Source organism: Hetaerina americana, unplaced genomic scaffold, assembly GCF_022747635.1.
Source record: "Hetaerina americana unplaced genomic scaffold, ioHetAmer1.1.p SCAF_2, whole genome shotgun sequence".
Classification (NCBI taxonomy): domain Eukaryota; kingdom Metazoa; phylum Arthropoda; class Insecta; order Odonata; family Calopterygidae; genus Hetaerina; species Hetaerina americana.
Genome location: NW_027286763.1, coordinates 87,324,848 through 87,344,368, shown reverse-complemented (window position 1 = coordinate 87,344,368; position 19,521 = coordinate 87,324,848). Strand labels below are relative to the sequence as shown.

The 19,521-nt window shown below is 36.1% G+C and overlaps 1 protein-coding gene across 3 annotated transcripts; it reads left to right on the top strand.

Annotated features, from left to right (window-relative positions):
- The first annotated feature begins 1,186 nt into the window (after positions 1-1,186).
- On the top strand, positions 1,187-15,456 carry LOC139688277 (zinc finger protein 271-like). 3 transcript variants are annotated; one of them, XM_071585760.1, is made up of 5 exons: positions 1,187-1,224; positions 1,937-2,076; positions 3,480-3,635; positions 8,776-8,858; positions 12,972-15,456. In XM_071585760.1, the coding sequence occupies exons 1-5, from the start codon at positions 1,200-1,202 to the stop codon at positions 15,430-15,432; spliced, it is 2,865 nt and encodes a 954-aa protein (XP_071441861.1). In that variant the 5' UTR covers positions 1,187-1,199; the 3' UTR covers positions 15,433-15,456. The 3 variants fall into 3 exon arrangements, with proteins under 3 accessions (XP_071441861.1, XP_071441859.1, XP_071441862.1); XM_071585758.1 differs by lacking the exon at positions 1,187-1,224 and adding an exon at positions 1,316-1,851; XM_071585761.1 differs by lacking the exons at positions 1,187-1,224; positions 1,937-2,076; positions 8,776-8,858 and having other exon boundaries at positions 3,510-3,635.
- Positions 15,457-19,521: the final 4,065 nt, after the last annotated feature.

Sequence of the window (19,521 nt, the reverse complement as noted above, 5' to 3'; positions counted from 1 at the left end):
TGCTTCTGCTATGCAGCCTCTATCTATACTCTAGCCGATCATGAGTACACACTCTTGATATTGACCATTGTGAGCTGTCAAAGACCTATTATCAATCTAACTAGGTAATTTAATTCAACTAGATGCCAGGCAGTTAGTAGAATTAAGTTCAAAAATGCAATTGTGAAACGGTTGTGAATCAACTCATTGTACTCTTATTAATGAATATTTCCGGCTGGATTTCGTAACTATTATTTTAAATGTACTGTTGACCATTTCGTACCTGCTCGTCATGTTATAATATCATTGTACTGTTCTGACGACATTCACATGAATATTTCAATGGTAGAGATTAATAAAGATAATTTACTTAAAAGGTAGTTATAATATCAATTGTTCATTTTCAGCCGATGGTAAAGTATCTTGTTTGTGGGGCTTTGAAATGTAACACAAGCAGAATATGCTTTGAGGAATTCGGTTATTCCTACGTGTTTAAAATAATCATTTAACATTAAGAGTATCAGCAAAATACATTCAAAAAACTAAATTAATTCCATACAAGGTTTTCCTATTTTCCCTCGTCTTTTGGATGATACCATCCATTGCTGCATCAATTATTTTGGTATTGGGAAAATATTAGGGATAATTGCGAGGTGGCTTAATGGTAGAAATGTCTTAAACAACTATTTGATGATTGTTCTTGTTATGTGAGAGTCGTGGCCTAGCATTGTTCATCGGCCAAGTTCTTTATCCTTCATTCATTTAATTATCCCTTCTCTCATAAATTCGAAGCGGTCTTCAATGTACTGCTATCTACTAGTAAACATGGAAAAACGAATGAATATATTTCAAAGGAAAGTACCCAATCCAATCATAATGCCATTTCACGATTTACATCCAGTTTGCCAGAAACTTTCACATACACTGACAACGTAGCCAAACTTTGTTTAGAATTGGAACGCTATTTAAATGTTTTATACAGAACTAACAACATTAATTATCGCAGCAAAATTGTCACTTGACAATTTATTAGAGCTTAAATAATGTGCATGACAGAATAAGGAAATATTGGGTTGGCCTTAGAAATGGAAAATAATTATGCCCGTTTCGTAATTCATGATTGGCGAATTAGGTAAATTTGCTTGCTACGCCATCCAGGTATAATGAAAAGTACTACGTGAAAAACTGTATCAACGCCTGGCCGAGTTGGCGGAGCAAGCATGGACCTTGGTGAAGACAATTGTGGTATGAAATCCGAGAATATGACGATATTATTTCAAATAAATATCTGCATTAAAAGTATTACTCCTCATTTTATTGATGTAATATTGTTAAATATTTCTTGACATCCTGAGAACTGGGAAAGTAGTTTGGTTAAATAACAGTCATTTTTATGGAACCGCCAATTTTGCGGATTGTGATTTTAATAGGGTAATATGAAACTGTTATGTTTTAATAATCTTAACAAATTTCTCGTCATAATAAATTATATCAATGATCGTTTGGCATACGCATTACCGCATTATTTAACATTATTATTGAGAGAAATATTATTTTGAAATGTATATGGTCGATTACCTAACAGAGTTTCACTGCCGTTTACTGCTGTAACACCGAGAAGTCACTCCTGGCAGTCCATTTGAGTTATTTTTTTATCACGATATTTAAACATGCCAGAATCATAAACCTTATCACATTCTTCCATTTTCGTTCACTTTTGGAATTTTTTTGGCCGCGAGTTATTTTTCTAATTGCTGGAAGCGTCATGTGTAAACAATTTAACGCTATTTAAGTGTCTTCAGAGTAAAAGCTGCTGATGGAGGAAAACAGTGGAAGGGATGTCATGTTTCCCATTCATAGAAAACGGAAAAGGTGCTCCACATAATTAATACAGCCAATTTTAGATTAGGTTCTTCGTTTTTGTAATCGTTATATATGGTTTTTTCTATTTTTTCAGACGCAGACAGTTTAGAGTCAATGCTCTACAGACAATGTAGACTTTGTATTTCAAGAAACGAGAAAATGGTATCCATTTTCAGCGAGGAAGGAAAAGGATTGGATTTAGCATACAAGATCAATAAGCTACTACCAACCATGGTGAGATCAAAACAAGACCATCAACCTATTAAGTAGTGAACGATGTTACAACTCATTTTAAATACATCATATTTTTTTCAATGTCCATTCTTTTATGGGGTAATGTTGATGGCAGATTGGATTGTCATTACGTGCTTTCTGCAGTTAACACATTATTTTATTTAGGTACCCCGAAAAATGATAGAATTTACTCGGATTGTACCTATTAGTTATAGATGGTCGTGTATAGTGATTGGTTTGATGGTAGCTTTACCCGTGCCTTGTTCCCATCAAATCTGAATTAAACACAGGGTTGGATTTAACTCTCCATTATATGTGTTATCCTTCACAATTTCTTGAATTGACCTAGCAGAAAACTTATGGAATAAATGCTTCTGCACAGTGAATGCTTTTTTGTATTTCAGAATGTTTATAAATGTGTAATGAAATTCTAACCCATCATCATGGTATGTGTGTGCTTGGGAACAGTATAATTTATTTGTCCAGCAATTTGTTCGTACATACAAATTAAGGATATTCCAAGAAGAAAAAAATGTGTGTGTGTATATACATAGAAAAAATATTTTTTGGACAACTCTATTCAATATTTATTTTGATCTCCTTGCCAAAAGTGTGAGCTGGCCTGAAACCAGGTTTTCAGGGCTTATGTTGGTTCATAGTTGTTAGGTGTGTATACCAGTGTTAATAAGGAGCAACCTCAGTGCCCATTTGCAAAACTCGAGGATTATAGAATCAATTTATTATTTCAACAGTGCTGGGAGTCAGTGATGGCATTTAAATATTTTTAAATTGGGAAAAGTTCACAATTTCATTAAACCTGTATAATTAGTTCATGATGATAATTTCATATTCTCTATTATTTGGAGAAAATTGAATTCTTCCCTGATTAATGAATATTTTCATTATTAATTTCATTTTGGGTTTTTACATAAAAATATCACATTCTAAGTTCTTAAATTATGAGACTTAATTGTAATTTAATTTATCCTTCATGCCTCCTGTAGTGGTGATTATTGCTAAATAATGTTCTTTTAAAGTGAAGGGATCAGTTTTTCCTGATTTAAGTCCACTTCTGCATTCAGAGTTTCACAGATTATTTTCCTGTCAGCAAGAAGATTTAGGGAAAATGCTAGAGGTAGCTCTATTCTGTCATCATAAACTGGAATAATGGCAAATATGCAGGGAAGACTATGCTTGAATAACAATTATGTAATTTCTTAGATGGCTGAAAGGTTACCTTGTAAAGAGGTGAATCTGTAATATGTCTGCTCACCAAATAAAGACTTTGGGGTTTTAGCTAGCATTTGACTTAACAGCAGCTATATATACTTCTACATATTTTTATTAATGTAGCATTCTTGACAAATTATTGACCGCTTGCTTTTTCTCTGACAAATGTATAGGTTACTCAAGTGGATGGACTGCCTCAAGAAGTGTGCTGTAAATGCATCAACCAGTTGAATACTGCCTTTCAGTTTGTAAAAAAATGCATGCTGAGCCAGACTAGACTGAGAAAGATGTTAAAAATCCATTTTAAGGATTATAATGTCCCTGCCAAGGTATTTAATGTTAATGATAGTTACAATTGAAGTAGAAAAATTGTATAATTGAGGTGGCTGAGAGGAGAAACCAGCACTTCATTGGACAAAATATTGTAAAATATGGAAGTTCTCTACCTAACAGCAGCAAGTTTTGTTAACAATTTTTAAATGTTATTCTGTGATTTTTATAGATGTTATGTTTCAGCAGTTGTGCTACCATCATCGGGCATATTAGATTCTTCTATGTCTGACAATTGTGGTGGCACACTTACCAGTATATAGAAATTTCTGTGAGTGTCATATGTGCTATCTCTCTATGTATATTATATGTATTATGAACATTCAAATGCGAAGTCCCGCCGTATGGCAAATAAATATTCATTCACATGGAAATAGATATAAGGAAAAGGGATAGGAACACTGAAGGACAAACACAGGAGAGGTGGGGAAGGTGGAATCAGGAAAATCACTAGCACAAAAATATCGGGACAAATTTCAATTAGAATTTCCCACCTTATTGTAGTTCCACTGGAGGTCAAGATTGGCGTTCTTGATAGCTATAGGCATCTAGTAAATAGTCATAACCTCACAATATATATATATATATATATATATATATATATATATATATATATATATATATATATATATATATATATATATATATATATATTTAAAACCAACCTCATGTACTAACTTGTATCCCATGCCTATGGACTAAGACTTCAATATGATAGAAGGACTTGCCCTTTCTATAAACACCTAGTTCTGTACTGTCAAGGGATAGTTGCTCTGGTTTAGTCACCTATGTGAGATTGGGCAAAGGATAAAAGCCAGAAAAAAGGTAGTCCATGCAGTATCCATTCATCAGTCAAGCAGCGGCGTAGGCAGCTGACCTCAGCGGGGTGCCCATCTCAGCGATGGTACCATACATTAAATACACTGGAGGAAGGAAAAGGGAATCAACTTCAATTATTTCCCGTGATACAGGGTCCGTACAATTAGTATCGTGACTGGTTGGCTGTAGCCTCAACAGAGCAGTGAATGGGGGTCCGACCGGTCAGCTCGGTAGAGGGGTCCCCCACCACTCAGGCACACTTCAGTTCAGTCGCCTCCAGGCATGCATTGAGACAGGAAGTGGATTTTTGTGATGATGATTCTTTGTGGTGTCTTCATGCCAGCATGGAGCGCACCGTCAAGCAACGCTACGCTGTGAAGTTTTGCATTAAACTCAGGTAATCCATGTCGGAGACCCTTGAACTCATTAAACAGGCTTATGGGGATGATGCCTTAAGCTGCACAAGAGTTTTTGAGTGGCACAAAATGTTAAAGGAAGGCTGGGAGCTTGTCGAAGACAAGCACTGCGTCAGATGCCCGACGACCGCTCGAAACAACGCTCAGGTGGCCAAAGTGAAAAAAGTTTAGGACTCTGACAGGTGTTTAGCCATCGCCCTTATCAGTGAGCTGACCGGCATTCAGTCGGAGCTGTACATTGTAACAGAGGATCTTGCGATGAGAAAAGTGTGCGCGAAGCTGGTGCCGAAAGTCTTGAGCGAGGAACAAAAACTGTCGCGGATGGGAATTTTGCAAGGAAGTTCGGACTGCGTCCCGGAAGATAAAGATTTTCCTGACAACGTTATTACCTCAAACTGTAGCTCAAAAAGAGCTCAAAGTATATTGGTTCGACTCCATCGAGGCAGTTCAAGCACTGACGACAAAGGCTCTCAAGAGTGTTCCGGAAACCGACTTCCAGTGGGCTTTTGACAAGTGGCAGTCACGCCGATCTAAGCATGTATCAATGCAGGAGGATTGTATTTTTAAGATTATTAAGTTATTTTAATGATAACTGCAATAAATTTTGATTTTTGGAACCAGTCCCAATACTTGTTGTACGGACCCTGTAAAATGGATAATCGATCCTGGAAATTATGGAATATTGCCTATTATGGTAGGTGCCTGGCTCTGAGGAGGGGAGACAAGGTCTTTGTAGTCATTATCTCAGAAAATCATCACACACAAAATCATTAATAGAAGGTTAAAAGGTAGTACAAACAACTAACTAGGTGAAGTTACTCAGTTATGGTTTAGAAAGGGAGGGAGAGGGAACGTTAGTAATAGAATATTTACTGACTAATTTAAATCTTTCCACTATTGCACTCTCTTTTATAACTGTTATTCCTTGAGGAAATATGAATTCATGGTAGGGTATGGTGAATATGTATTCAAAGTCATAATAAGCTTACATCAATAGTGGCTTACATATTTGTATTTCACTGATTGCTCGTAATTAGAAATTCTGTAAGGTCTTGGCTTGGAATATTTTTGGAAAACTTTGATTCATTGATGACTCAAAACAATATCATGGATTTTGTCAATTGTTTTGAACGAAATCGCTTCAACTGGATGTCTAAAATGATTTTCATCATTTTTGGATGCGTTGTTACATTTAAACTAATTTACTGAATTGTAAACAGTCGCAAACACAGGAGCAGATGCGCCATGAGCCTCATCCAACTTGGCTTTGATCCCTTACGGTGTTAAGCCTTTTAAATGAAAGTGTTTTATCACTTAGCATAACTCATTTTTTTCATTTTTCTAAATAAACATAAGTTTGTAGCTTCAATTATTAAGAAAATGAAATCGCTTGTTGACCATAGCTGAAATTTGAACAGCAGTATAGTGAGAAATGAGGCTTACTAAAAGCAAACCTTTTCAGATACCATGAACACCATCTCTTGGGTTTTCTTAGGGGTAATTGAAGGACCCACATAAACACGCCCTAAATAACTATATAAATATTTGCTGTGAACCTAAATAGCATAGAGTAATACGAGGATGCTTTAGAAAGTCCCCAAATAATAAGATGGACAGTACCACTGATATGTATTGAAGTTTATTTTTAGTTATTAGTATCTATTGAAGAAACACTCCCAAGTTTCTGCCCAATCAATCTGTTACTCTGTGTTTAGCAATTTTTTCAATTGAGCAAAACCTATGATTTCCAAAAAAACCAATGAAAGGGAATTTTGTCAAAAATTATGGTGAATCTGGACCTTCAATGATATTGGTATGTGATTGTTTCAAAATTTTCACTGGTCATATAAACACAAGTGACCCTGAACATTCAGAATACCCTCTTGAGATCACCATGCCAAATATTATTAATAATATCCATGATTTTGTGGATGATATAAGGGTGAAGTTGTATGAGAAAGCTAATGCTGTAGGCATTTCGATGTATAATATTTTGAATCAAAATTTGGACATTAGAAAGTTATCCGCAAGATGGGTACCACAATTGCTCACATTTGACCAAAAATGAAATGGTTTGGTAATTTTCCATGTCAGTTTATGGCTGCTTGAGCAAAATCTATACTCGTTTCGGTATCGTTTCATCTCTCTGGACAAAACTTTGATACTTTTATATGCCTGAAACCAAGGAATAATCTAAGCAATCAGTTGCCAGCTGGGAGATTACACCAAAGATGGTGACAACCATTCCTTCAGCTGGTAAGGTTATGGTAACTTTTCTGAGATTTGATAGGAGTAATTTTCATTAATTGTTTGGAAAAATGGTCAAACTATTAAAGGTAAATACTATTCATATTAATTACACCATTTTAAAACTGAGCTGCAAGAAAAATGATCATATTAGGCCCACAAAAATTCCTTTATCATCAAGACATGGACCAGCTCATTCTTCTGCAGCTGTTGAATTGATGGATTTGAGATTCCAACTCATTCCCCACCCCTTCTAGATTTGGCTCTCTCACTTCCTTACTGGCTCAACTACTTCCACACACTAATGTGAAGAAATGACTGGCGGGATGGAGATTGAATTCAAACAAGGAGGCATTTGAGGAAGCAATTGCCTCTTTTGCAGATTTGGAAATATAACATTACTTTGAAGAGATCAACAAACTGGAGCAGCATCAGGCAAAATGTATTAGCCTAAAAGGAGACTGTTGAAAAATTATGTAATTTTCACTTTTCAATAGACCACACAAACCACCCTTGAAAAAGTAAAGAATCACAGGGGTCCTTGGAATGTTTAAAACAAATCTTCAAGTATATGAACTGTATTTCATGGTGGTGATTGAAGAGAGAAGCCAGAGAAGTGGAAATCTGCTGACAACCATCCTATGAACTGCTAACCTAAGAGGAAGAAAATATTCCCGTCAAAAAACAAATTGAAGGAATATGTCACCTCCATGATAATTGCTCCAAGAACACAACTTATTCATTTCACTTCTCAATGCATAATAGTCAGAAATTCTTTACTTTATATTATTCTTCATCCCTCCCCATGGCCTATAACCTTGACATGGCTTGTGCATTCTGATTACTACTAGAGCTGTGCTGGCAAGAAGGATTATAATTGCTCCTGTTAGTGTCTCCCATGCCAGATAGGTCAAAGGATAGGAGCCAGATGAAAGGAAGTCAATGCAGCATCTGTTCCTCAGTGAGGTGGCTGCAAAGGCATCTGACTCCAACGGGGTGGTCATTTGAATGATAATGCCAAGTTAGAAACACTTTTGAAGAAAGTAATGGGAAATCACCTCAATTAATATCCCATTAGAGTCCTGGCAATTTTAATTTATCACAACTTAACACAATTTTATGATGATTCTTTGATCATTTTAACTTAACTTTGGAATTCTTCTGTTTCCTCTAATTAGGAAGCCATTTTTAATTTTCATTTTCCCCTTGAACCAAAGAACACATAAAAACTATGCAAGACTTTGAATGAGACAAAATAATAACACATAAGTATATCCAAGTACAAAAGGGTCTTTGTTCTTGAAGGTTTGATTTTCTCCTAAATCTCTGTACTAGATTATTCAGCTGTGAAGTGCAATCAGGTAATCATCTGGGAAGGTAACTAGCTAGTTGCACCTCACTTCCATAAAGTGTCTCTTTCGTTCATTTTGGTAAAAAATGCTCGTATTTGGTTTTAATTGTAATTAGTGATTTGATAATTTGAATTCTATGAGCCAAAAATTTAATTGAATTACATTTTTGGTAATTAATATTATCTCCTAAGTTGTTTGAGTATTATGTGATTTTTGCTAAGTATAATACAGGTCACTTTTAACTCTTTCAGTTAATTGCTGAGCCATCAAATTGTCATCATTGTAACACATCTGCTTTGTTATAGGTTATACAGGATTACTCTACTCATTGGTCTGTAGATGCCTCCATTGAAAATATTATGATTTCAAGAAATCGCCAAATGAATAAGTAAGTTGGATTAAGTATAGCTGTTTCCATCGTGTTTAAATTTTACTTTAAAAACTTACTAATAATATTTTTAGTATCCATTAAAGAAACACAGGCAAAAAGAAAATTCAGTTTGAGAGCTATATTTTAAATGCAATATATTTGTTATTCTGTAATTCCTTAGAGAAAAATAAAAGCAATTTTTTGGTATATTTTTCAAAATAATCTCCTTTTAGCTCAATACACTCTTTCCCACATTTCTCCAACTGTTTTAAGCCATCCAAAAAGTAGCACTTATGAAGGTCCTCAATAAGAGGCTTTCGTGGAAAAAAGCATTGGTGTTCGCATGACCTCCTCGTTCAATAGGAATAATTTTCCCCAAACAATTTTTTCTAGTTTGGAAATAATGTCACTGGAGTCTAAATCTGGTAAATACTGTGGATGTTGTTATAATTCGAACTTTAATTCCATAATTTTTGCCATTGAAACTGCAAAGGTGTACAAATCCATCATCTTTGGTTGAAGAGAGTTTTTTTCTTTGCTGGATGAGGATATTTTTTCTTAATTTCTTTGCTCAAATGTTTCAATTATGATTAATGTTACTCTTCATTTATTGTTTGCCCTTTTGTGAGTAATTTATGCAGATGATTCCATATGTATCTCAAAAAACCATGGCCAATTTAACTGTATTTACCTCACGCAGATGTGTTGCATGATTTTTTTTGCTAAGTATAATAATACAGGATTAGTATAAAATGTATTGAAAACAAATATTTTCTAATGTGACTGTATGTCGCAGCGTGCTCACTTCACGCAGGCTCGGTGGTGGGGCATCTGACTTTCAACACCTTTCAAGTGCCAATCACATGCAAGTGTTTGTTCAGGCCAGATCGTGTTTTTACTTGACCCCTGTCAAGTGCCTTGGTGCAGCGAAAGATTGAACAGGGGTACCCCATCAAGTTTTGTGTTGAAGTGTGGAAATCTGATACGGAAACGTTGGGCGTGAGTTTCCAAGTGTTTAAGGATGAATGTATGTCACAAACTGTAGTTTTTAAGTGGTACAAGCTCTTTAAAGATGGCTGAAAGAATGGGGAGGGTGAGCCATGGGCTGGATGGTCGTCAGCATCAGGAACCGACAACAATGTGTGCATGAAGTGCTGAATTCAGACCTTTGGTTAAACATTCGCATAATCGCCGATCATATTGACATTGATAAGAAGACAGTGTGCACCATTATCACTGAAAATTTGGCAATGCAAAAGATCTGCGCTAAACTTATCACGAAGGTCTTGATGGACAACCAAAAGCAGAATCAAGTGTCTGCTTGCAAAGGCTTTCTGCAACAAGTTGAAAATGGCCCTGACTTTTTGGACAACGTTATCACCGCAGACAAAAGTTTGAGTGAGACCCCGAAACAAAGCGGCAAAGTTCAGAATGGCACACTGCCGCACCACCTCATCCAAAAAAAGCTCAAATGAGCAAATCCAGAGTGAAAGCCATGATCATCGCATTCTTCAATGCTAAGGGGTGGTACATTACAAATTTGTACCTGAGGGGCAGACAGTGAATGGTGCTTTCTACCTAGAAGTGCTAAAAAGACTGAAGAGAAAGGTCAATTGAGTGAGGCCAGCCATCACCAGAAATTGCATATTGCATCACGGCAATGCACCCAGCAACACCTGCCCCAAAGTAACTGACTTCCTGACAAACAACAGCATCGCAACAATTCCCTAACCCCATTACAGTCCTGACTTGGCACCAGCAGACTATTTCCTATTCCAAAAAGTGAAATCCTACCTCAAAGGAAACCACAATGGGACCCTAAGTGCCATCAAAGAAGCTTGCATGCCCTTAAGGACCTTTTGGTATCTGCCTACCAGGGACCTTTGAGTCATGGAGAAGCCCCTGGCAAAAGTGTATTGACACTGGGATGTACTTTGAAGAATATTAAGACCTTGTAGCAATATCTGACATAAATATATTTTTCCTAAACTTATCCCGATACTTTTTATACAAACCTTGTATTTTGTGCGTAGTTATAAACATATCTGCAAATAAAATCTGCTAGAGCACAGCCACGAGATAAGGAAAATAACCCTAGAAATGAAAAGTAAAATCATTGAAAAGCAAGAATGAGATGGTAGTGTGAATGATCTAGCACATGTTTACCATTGGTCAATATCAATGATTTCCACCATCATCAAGAACAAGGTCAAAATTAAGAAGAATCTAAGAAGATAGATGCTTCAAAAGGAGTGACCAGAAAATAACACAATGGTTATCTATTCTCAACAATGTTCAAAGGTTGCTTCTCATATGGATAAATGAAAAGCAATTGCAAGACAATGTAATTAAGAAGAATATCATTTGTGAGAAGGCAAAAGTGATTTTTGCCAACCTCGTTAAGAATTCACCAGGATCATCAACGACTGAAGAAGTATTTGTGGGAAGCCATGAGTGATTCAAGAAGTTTAAGAGAAGAACTGGCATCCATCGTTGTGAGGCAGGGTGAAGCAGCATGCTCCAGCTCATAGACAGCAGAGAACTTCATTGGTGATCTCAAGAAGCTAATAGATTCTGAGGGTTACATGTTGCAAGGGTTTTTTAATTGTGACCACATGGGTCTCTCCTGGAAAAAAATACTGTGGAAAACCTATAGAGCAGCCGAATATAATGTGTTACCCGGTCACAAGTCAAAGAAAGACTTTCTCGCACTTCTACTTTACCGATGCAAGCAGCAATTTGAAAATTAAATCCCTGCTTGCTTACTGTTCAGAAACTCCATGAACCTTCAAGAAGTACAGGGTCTAGAAGAGCAGGTTAATGCGATGTGGAGGTCATGGGAAACTGTTGCATCATATATAGAGAGGCTTCACCCAAATAAGGCAGTGGCAATGTATGCTACAAATTTTTCTAATGAAAATGCTGCGATGCATTTTCATAAAATTATGAAACCTTGGTATAAGCAAATATCTCCCTACAGCTTTCTGGTAAAAAAGAATTATGAATGTATCAAAAATAATAAAATAATCATTTAGATTAGTTTCTGTTTTCTACAAATCGAATTTGCATTTGAGGTTGGCTCATTTCATGATAGATGAAAAGATGATGCTGGTTCACCTTCATAAACAATTTATATAAAATTTTCTTGGAGTAAACCTTGTATATAATTTATTTTTTTGTGGCTGAGAATGAATTATCGTAGTTTACATTAATTTACAAGTGTATGAGAAATTTTGTTTCACTATATGAGAAAGATTTTGGACAGAATTATGCTTATTGAAATGAAATATTGGCTTTGTAATTCCACACACTTTTCTAAAAGCATGTGGAATTACTAAATCAATTATTTCATTTCAATATGTTATGCAAATTCCATAAAGTTATACCTGAGACAACAAAAAAAATAGAATTATGCTTGTTTTGCGAGGTTCCACTGTAGAAGATAGGGATGGTCAGATTGAATCTTTTAGATCCAAATGCTCACTTTAAATGAGAACTGAGTTTTGGAATACAGTGAGAATTTATCTATTCAAAATTTGAATGAATGATCATTAAAAATCGACATAATAAATGGTTCTATATTTTTTGCCAAGGCTTTGCTGCGTTTTAATGTTTTAAATTGTTTATGAACTTTTAATTCTAACATTTTTATTGTTATTACATTCCTTCAAAAACATTTAGAATCTGAAAAAATGGAATTCTATGATCCAAAATTCAGTATCTGATTTTGGATCAGGATACGAAAAAACCTGGATCCACTCATCTGTAATAGGAAGGCACATGCCCTTGAAAGATAATCTGACTGTATGCTTGTTGGCAAAATATGACTGTATTACTATCTGAGGTTTAAGTTAACCAGCTAAGGGCTCAAAAAATGTCACCAATGGGTAAGGGAACATTCAGGGAATTAAAATTATATCTGTTGAAGTAATTTCTTATTTTTATGGATTTCAACGAGCTACAATGTTGCCTGTGGTTTAAAAATGTTTCTAAGGGTATTTTCTAATCCCCATCTCCATATGTATTCTTCTTCTGATTGAGTGTTATTATTTTTTTGCCAGACGAATGAATTAAACTTTGCTTGGGGTAATTTGACTCAATGTAATGACAAGCTCTTTTGTATGCTTTCAGATCAAAAAGGTGCTACATCGAAACTAAGGAGTGGAGCATTGGAGAGACTGAAAGGAATGTGCCAGTGAAAAAAATGAAATTAATACAAGATGATAAGCATCAAGGAAAAACGTTACATTTGGAAAATAGAGTTAAATGTGACGTAGAACCCAAAGCCATCTCACACAGTATTGAAACGTTAAATAATGATGATGTTGTAGATAATAATTTATCAAGTGGCAAAAATTCTACAGAAAATAATGAGCTCAACGTAAATGCCTGTGTAAATGGTATGGATAAAGTTAAAACCTCTAATGAAAATGTAATTGTGGCTGATTTTAAGCACATCTGTAAATACTGTGGAAATGGCTTCCCTTGGAAAGCTGACCTTTTTGACCACCAGACGAGTGTACATTCTGATGTAGTATTTCGTTGCAGATTCTGTTTGAAGGTATTCTATGAAAGAGATGCATGTGATTCTCATGAAATTGCTCATACAAAACTCTTTCCACCTGGTTATAAACTGAAAAAGCCCTTACAAATCCGTGCACAGAAGAAAAAACAAGAAGAGAAGTTGATTGTGACATCTTCAGATGGTGGAAATGAGTGGCAAGCTGCAGTTGATTCAGATAAAAATAATGATAGAAAGGAACACAATAAGTTATGTTCCTACTGCAACATAACCTTTAAATCAGTGAGAATGTTCCGAAAGCACATGAGATCAGAGCATCAATTTAGATTGCCTTGTAGATTTTGCCCTACAACATGCTGTTCACTACATGAATTGAATAAACATGAAGCTGCACATCACAAGAAAACAATTAAATACATGCTGTGCAAGAATTGTGAGCGAAAATTTGAATCAGTTGATGAATTGAGGGAACATGAGTTAATCCATATGCATAAAGATGGACTCAAATGTGAAATTTGTGGTGAGGCATTCACATATGAAGTAAGTCTCGAAGAACACATCAAGATTCATGGAGGTGAAGGCAGCTACCTTTGTGAATCATGTGGTCAAAATTTTGTGTCATTTTTCATATTCCGGGTTCACAAATTAACTCACATTTACCCAGATTTGCAGAGGTGCGAATTATGTAATTCTTGCTTTCACGACATGTCAGGATTGGAGAGTCATCTGGAAATTATTCACAAAAAGAAGAAATATCGTTGCAAATTATGTGTCAAATCATTTACATCTGGTGAACTGTTGAAGGAACATAAAGCTGAGCATCACAAAATGGAGTACAAATGTGAGCTTTGCAAGAAAACCTTCGACACTGCTAAGAAGCTGAGAAACCATTCCCAGATTCACTCATCTGAACGAAACTACCTCTGTGAGAAGTGTGGGAAGGACTTCAAGTTGAACTCAAGCTTGCATAAGCACCGGTACCTGTGTCAGGCTGCTGTGACGTGCAGCTTGTGTAAACGGAAATTTGACTGTACCTCCCGTCTTAAGGTCCACATGCGAATGCATACTGGCGAGAAACCTCATGTATGCCAGGTGTGCAACAAGGGATTTCATGCGACGTGGGCCCTGAACCAGCACATGCTGACACACAATACCGTCAAAGTCCCATGTCCAATATGTGGCATCTTGTTTAACAGAAGATCGAACATGTTGACTCATATGATGCGTCACCAAGCTACCTGTGATACATGTGGTCAGGTGTTTGCAAACACACCTCTACTGCTGGCACACCAAAAGATACACGTGGAGAATGGTGAGAGGGTGGCTGATAGTATCACATCCAAGAGCTATAAGTGCGATGACTGTGGGAAACTGTTCGTCACCTCCCTTGACCTCAAGGCTCACATACCCAGCCACTCAGAAGAGTGCCCCCACAAGTGTGATGTTTGTGACAAGAGTTTCAGGCGAATGAAAGCTCTGAAGAAACATATGTTGTCCCATAGTGATCGCAAGCCTTATCAGTGCCGTTTCTGTACATGTACATTTGTCGTTCATCAAAGGTTGTTGAAGCATGAAAATGGTCATACGGCTGGTAAACCTTATGCATGTGAATTGTGTGGCCAAGGATTTTGGTCTCCTTTAAACCTTGAGAAACATGCTCTCAAGCATTCTGCTGGCAGCTCTACTGGACAAAATTATAATTGTGATTATTGTGAAAAATCATTCTTGCAGAAATCTTCCTTAATTATACACAAGCGCACCCATGCGGCACAGCTTACTTATAGTTGTTCATTTTGTCCCCGTAAATTTTCACAGTTAAGATTTATGCAAAGACATAAATGTGCTCTTAATCCTAATCCAGAAAGTGGTGATTCTTCTATACAAAAGGGTCTTCTTACATCATTGCCTACGTTAACGGAAGAACCATCTGGAGGGGGTGATAACATATTCCCAGTTAGTGTTTTAAATGAAGAAATAGTGTATGACATGGATTCTTCGGCATCATATGCAGAAATAATTGTTATTTCTCAAAATATTGATGAATTTATTACTGATAAAACAGTTACTTGAGTAAATAATATTTTGGAATGATTGTAGCAGTATATTTGGCTTGGTATTCATCTCAATTTGTTATTAAAAATGTTTTTATTGAATTACTTGTTTATTTTTATAACAATTCTACCAATTACAACATACAGTTATAAGTTAACAGATTTTCACTTAAATGAGTTCACTGGTACTACCAGTACTACTGTTCACACAAGCATACAACTGTTATTTCCATAATGTCAATAACAGGTCAACTGCCAAATTTTTACTTATAACTTCCATTTTATGAATATCTAGAGTATTAACCAACGCAAGTTTTTTATAATTAAAGTTAATTACAGTAAATGGTATTTATCAAGTTGTAAATAATCAATATTCATTTAGATTATTTCAATGTAACCAGCATCAACCATTATCATTGATAGTAGGAGGCTTCGTGCTTTCTGAAATTCACTGCCAGTGCCACAAGTATTGCCCAGTTGTTACTGCTTCAATTGTTTACTTTTCCCACTACTGTAATATGCAGACATCAGTAGTTTTTGTGATACAAGTCATAGTTTTGACATAATTACTTGGTAGTAATGGGATTGAATTTTAGAATGCCCTTTTTTTTAAAATTTAGTTCTTATCTTAAAAAACATCTTTTTGCTCTTACTATTTATACCTCTCTTCTGTATGGATTGACCATTAAAATTTTATACTTAATAGTCGACCTATTCACAAGTATATATGGTAATTATAAATATCTTTTGAAAAGAGTAAATGCTTCTCTTTGATATTCCTCAAAGAGTCACAGCAAAGCAATGTGAGCTCTTGTATGAAAGGGAATAGTCTAAATTCTAAGCATGATCATTCTCTTAGTTTGATGCAAACTTACTGAATTCAAACGTCTTATAGAGCTGCAAAATTGAAAATATATTGCCATTGGTTTTTAATTACAGAGTTTGATTTGTCGCATTCAATTCTGTAATCTGATCATTAAAATTAAATCCACCTTTGGGTTAATTATTGTTTTTTTTAGCATTAAGTTCATGGTAGAGGTTTGTATGTCCTATCGGCCCAAATATATTTTTATTCATCTGAAGGCATTTGCTGCCAGCCATCATCAAGTAAAATACTATCATCTGGCTCAGATCAGGTATTGTGTGTGATGATGACCGATTGAAATGCACATTGTAATAAACCTTTATGCACATTATATTTAGTGGAAAAGTTCAAATTTTTCAATTCTTGTATGTGAATTTCTTCCACCATATCAAGGCTGAAATTTTAAATCTAAATGTTGAGGGTTTCAGGCCCTGCGGACCCAATGTTCCAGTTTCTGCCTAATCCGACTTAGTAAGGGATGGAAGAGGGGTGGATAGGGTGCTACCCCTGTAACATACATTTCCTGTCCTTGGCACTATGGTATAACTATTCCCAGTCAAAAATTCCTTGCTGATAGAAGTCATTTATTAAACTAATGACTTTAAGAAGTGAGTCCATAGATTTGCAAAATTTAAGATGGGGAACAGTAGTTAAAATTAAATGTAATCAACCTTCAAAAAAATTAGACCTATCTCTAACTTGCCTTCATGACAATATCCCCTCCTATGGGTTAAATGGAAGAAGGGACCATTTGGTCTCAATTTAACCCAGATAAAGACCTCTATATTTCTCTATCACATTCTTCCGCGTTCCATCACCAATCAAAATGATCTGCATCCATCTTTCCTGCATCGTTTTTATTTCTCCTAAAAACCTCTTTCCTCCTCTTTACCATGCCTAGTACGAGGGTCATCCGGAAAGTAGTACCCGTTCGTGCCGCATGAAGTGCTGACGACGCGAGTAGCCGCTGGACGAGGTCAGATAGCTTCAGTGGCTTGTCTGCCTTCTCTGAGCCAAGTTGTGTGACGCTAGCATTGCCTGTGTTGTTTCTGTGATTGTTTACAATGTTTAAAAAAATTGAGAACGCCGCCAGTTGTGAAGTGAGGGCAGTGATTAAATTCCTCAATGCAAGAAACGTTCGCCCATGTGATATTCATCGCCAATTAAAGGAGGTGTATGGAGACAATGTAATGGACGAGTCGTCTGTTCGGCGGTGGTGTCGCAACTTCAACATGGGGGGGGGGAACACACACGACGATGAGCGTTCGGGGAGACCGTCTGTCATTACAGACCAACTGGTGAGCTCAGTTGACGAATTCGTGAGGAACGATCGGCGCGTCACAATTGATGACATCTGTGAGCATTTTCCCAATGTTTCTCGAACAATTGTTCATGAAATTGTTAAACACCATCTGCATTATGCAAAAATTTGTGCAAGATGGGTCCCTCGCGTATCTCAATGAGCTGGCGGCGAAGGACTATGCAGCAGGAATACAGAAACTTGTCACACGTTATGACAAATGCCTTAATTTGCTTGGAGATTATGTTGAGAAGTAGTTTAAAGTATCCTCTTTCAAATAAAATTTTTTATGTTTGTTAATATTTACTTTTGTGTCTTTATTTCACGAACGGGTACTACTTTCCGGATGACCCTCTTACTTCTTTTATTTTCCTTTCCATTTATTTTATCATTCCTATCGTTCTCCACATCTTATAAGCCTGCAATCTATGCCTATCACCTTGCTTCACTCTAGGTTTCCAAACTGTACCAGATCAAGCTCTGGACCAAAGTTTTCTCTAGTATTTTCTTAGCATCTGTAGCAAACATCCCTGTCATCAATTTCCTCCTCCATATGAAAGCTTGCATGTCTAAAGCAATTCTCTTTCTAATATCCATGCTACTTGGACTCTCTTGGTCCAAAATACTTCCAAGATAGGTGAACTGTAACACCTGCTCTAATTTTTGCCTTTATATTATAATATATAACAACTTTCCTCATTTGTGAAAACTTTATAACCTTTTTTGTTTACATTAATATTCTTCCCATACCTATCACACTGATTTTATGATGTGCTCAGCAATGCTTGCAATCCCTTGGCTGACTGACTAGCTAAAGCTTGAGCAGCTTCAAAACTAGCGTTTTTTTAATTCCTCATTTACTACCATTTTTATGGCACTTTTACAATTTCCTCCACATATATGTTGAAAATCATGCCTGATAATGGACATCCCTGTCTTACTCCTCTTCCTAGCACTGCCCATCCTTTCTATTTCCCACGCACACCTGAGCATTCTGAGATATGTATGGGTTATGTATTCGTTACCTATCCCTCCCTTTTACTCATATTTAAAAAAATAATTTTCCTAGTTCTATCGAAATTACTCTATCGAATGCCTTTTCAAAATTTATTAAACGAATGAATCCTGAATGTATTCATGTTCCTCTCTATCATTGACCTCATTGCAGCTATGGATGTCATACTCATTCATACCTTTTGCCTTCCTGAACCCTAACTGATCATCCCCTATGTAATTATTTTTTCTCCTCTTTATCATTTTATTAAGTACCACTTTTGGGAATTAAATGTTTGGTTCTGTATCAATTTGGCTTCAGGGAAGGTTAAGGAATGATATATGCTATCCTAGTGCTGCGCGTTATCCTAGAGAAAAGGCTAGAAATGAATCGAAATTTTTTTCATTGATTTAGAAAAAACCTTCAATTCTGTGGAATGGAAACTTAAGTTTGAAACCATGAGGAGAAAAGGAATAGACTACAAAGACAGGAAGCTTATATTTGAGCTCTTCCAGAACCAAAGCACTTTTAGAGAAGTAAGGGATGTGAGAAAAAAGCAAAGATTAGAAAAGGAGTAGCCACTTTAGCCATATCTATTGAATATATATATTAAAGAGGCTATAGAGACAGTGAAAGAGAAGACAAATGGTGTAAAGATAAATGGAAGAAAGATACACTGCATTAGGTTTGTAGATGATATTGTGACCCTGGTAGAATCAACCAAAGATATGTATGCTCAAATCCCTGTCCACAGCTTTGGAAAAATGGAAACTGAAAATAAATGCGAAGAAAAACAAAGTTATGACAGTTTCTAGAAACCTGTACAGAACCCCCTGTTAAGTTAATGATAGGGGAATCAAGGATAAGCCAAGTAGAAGAGTTCTGCTGCCTTGGGAGTGTAATTGCAAGGGACAACAGATACTCCTGTGTAATGAAAAGAATAAAAGCC

Bases quoted from the DNA above. Each gene is read 5' to 3' on its own strand.
- LOC139688277 (XM_071585758.1), top strand. From the start codon at position 1,818: ATGTCATGTTTCCCATTCATAGAAAACGGAAAAG. The intron at 2,077-3,479 runs GTGAGATCAAAA...ACAAATGTATAG, and splicing joins ATAAGCTACTACCAACCATG to GTTACTCAAGTGGATGGACT. The intron at 8,859-12,971 runs GTAAGTTGGATT...GTATGCTTTCAG, and splicing joins AGAAATCGCCAAATGAATAA to ATCAAAAAGGTGCTACATCG.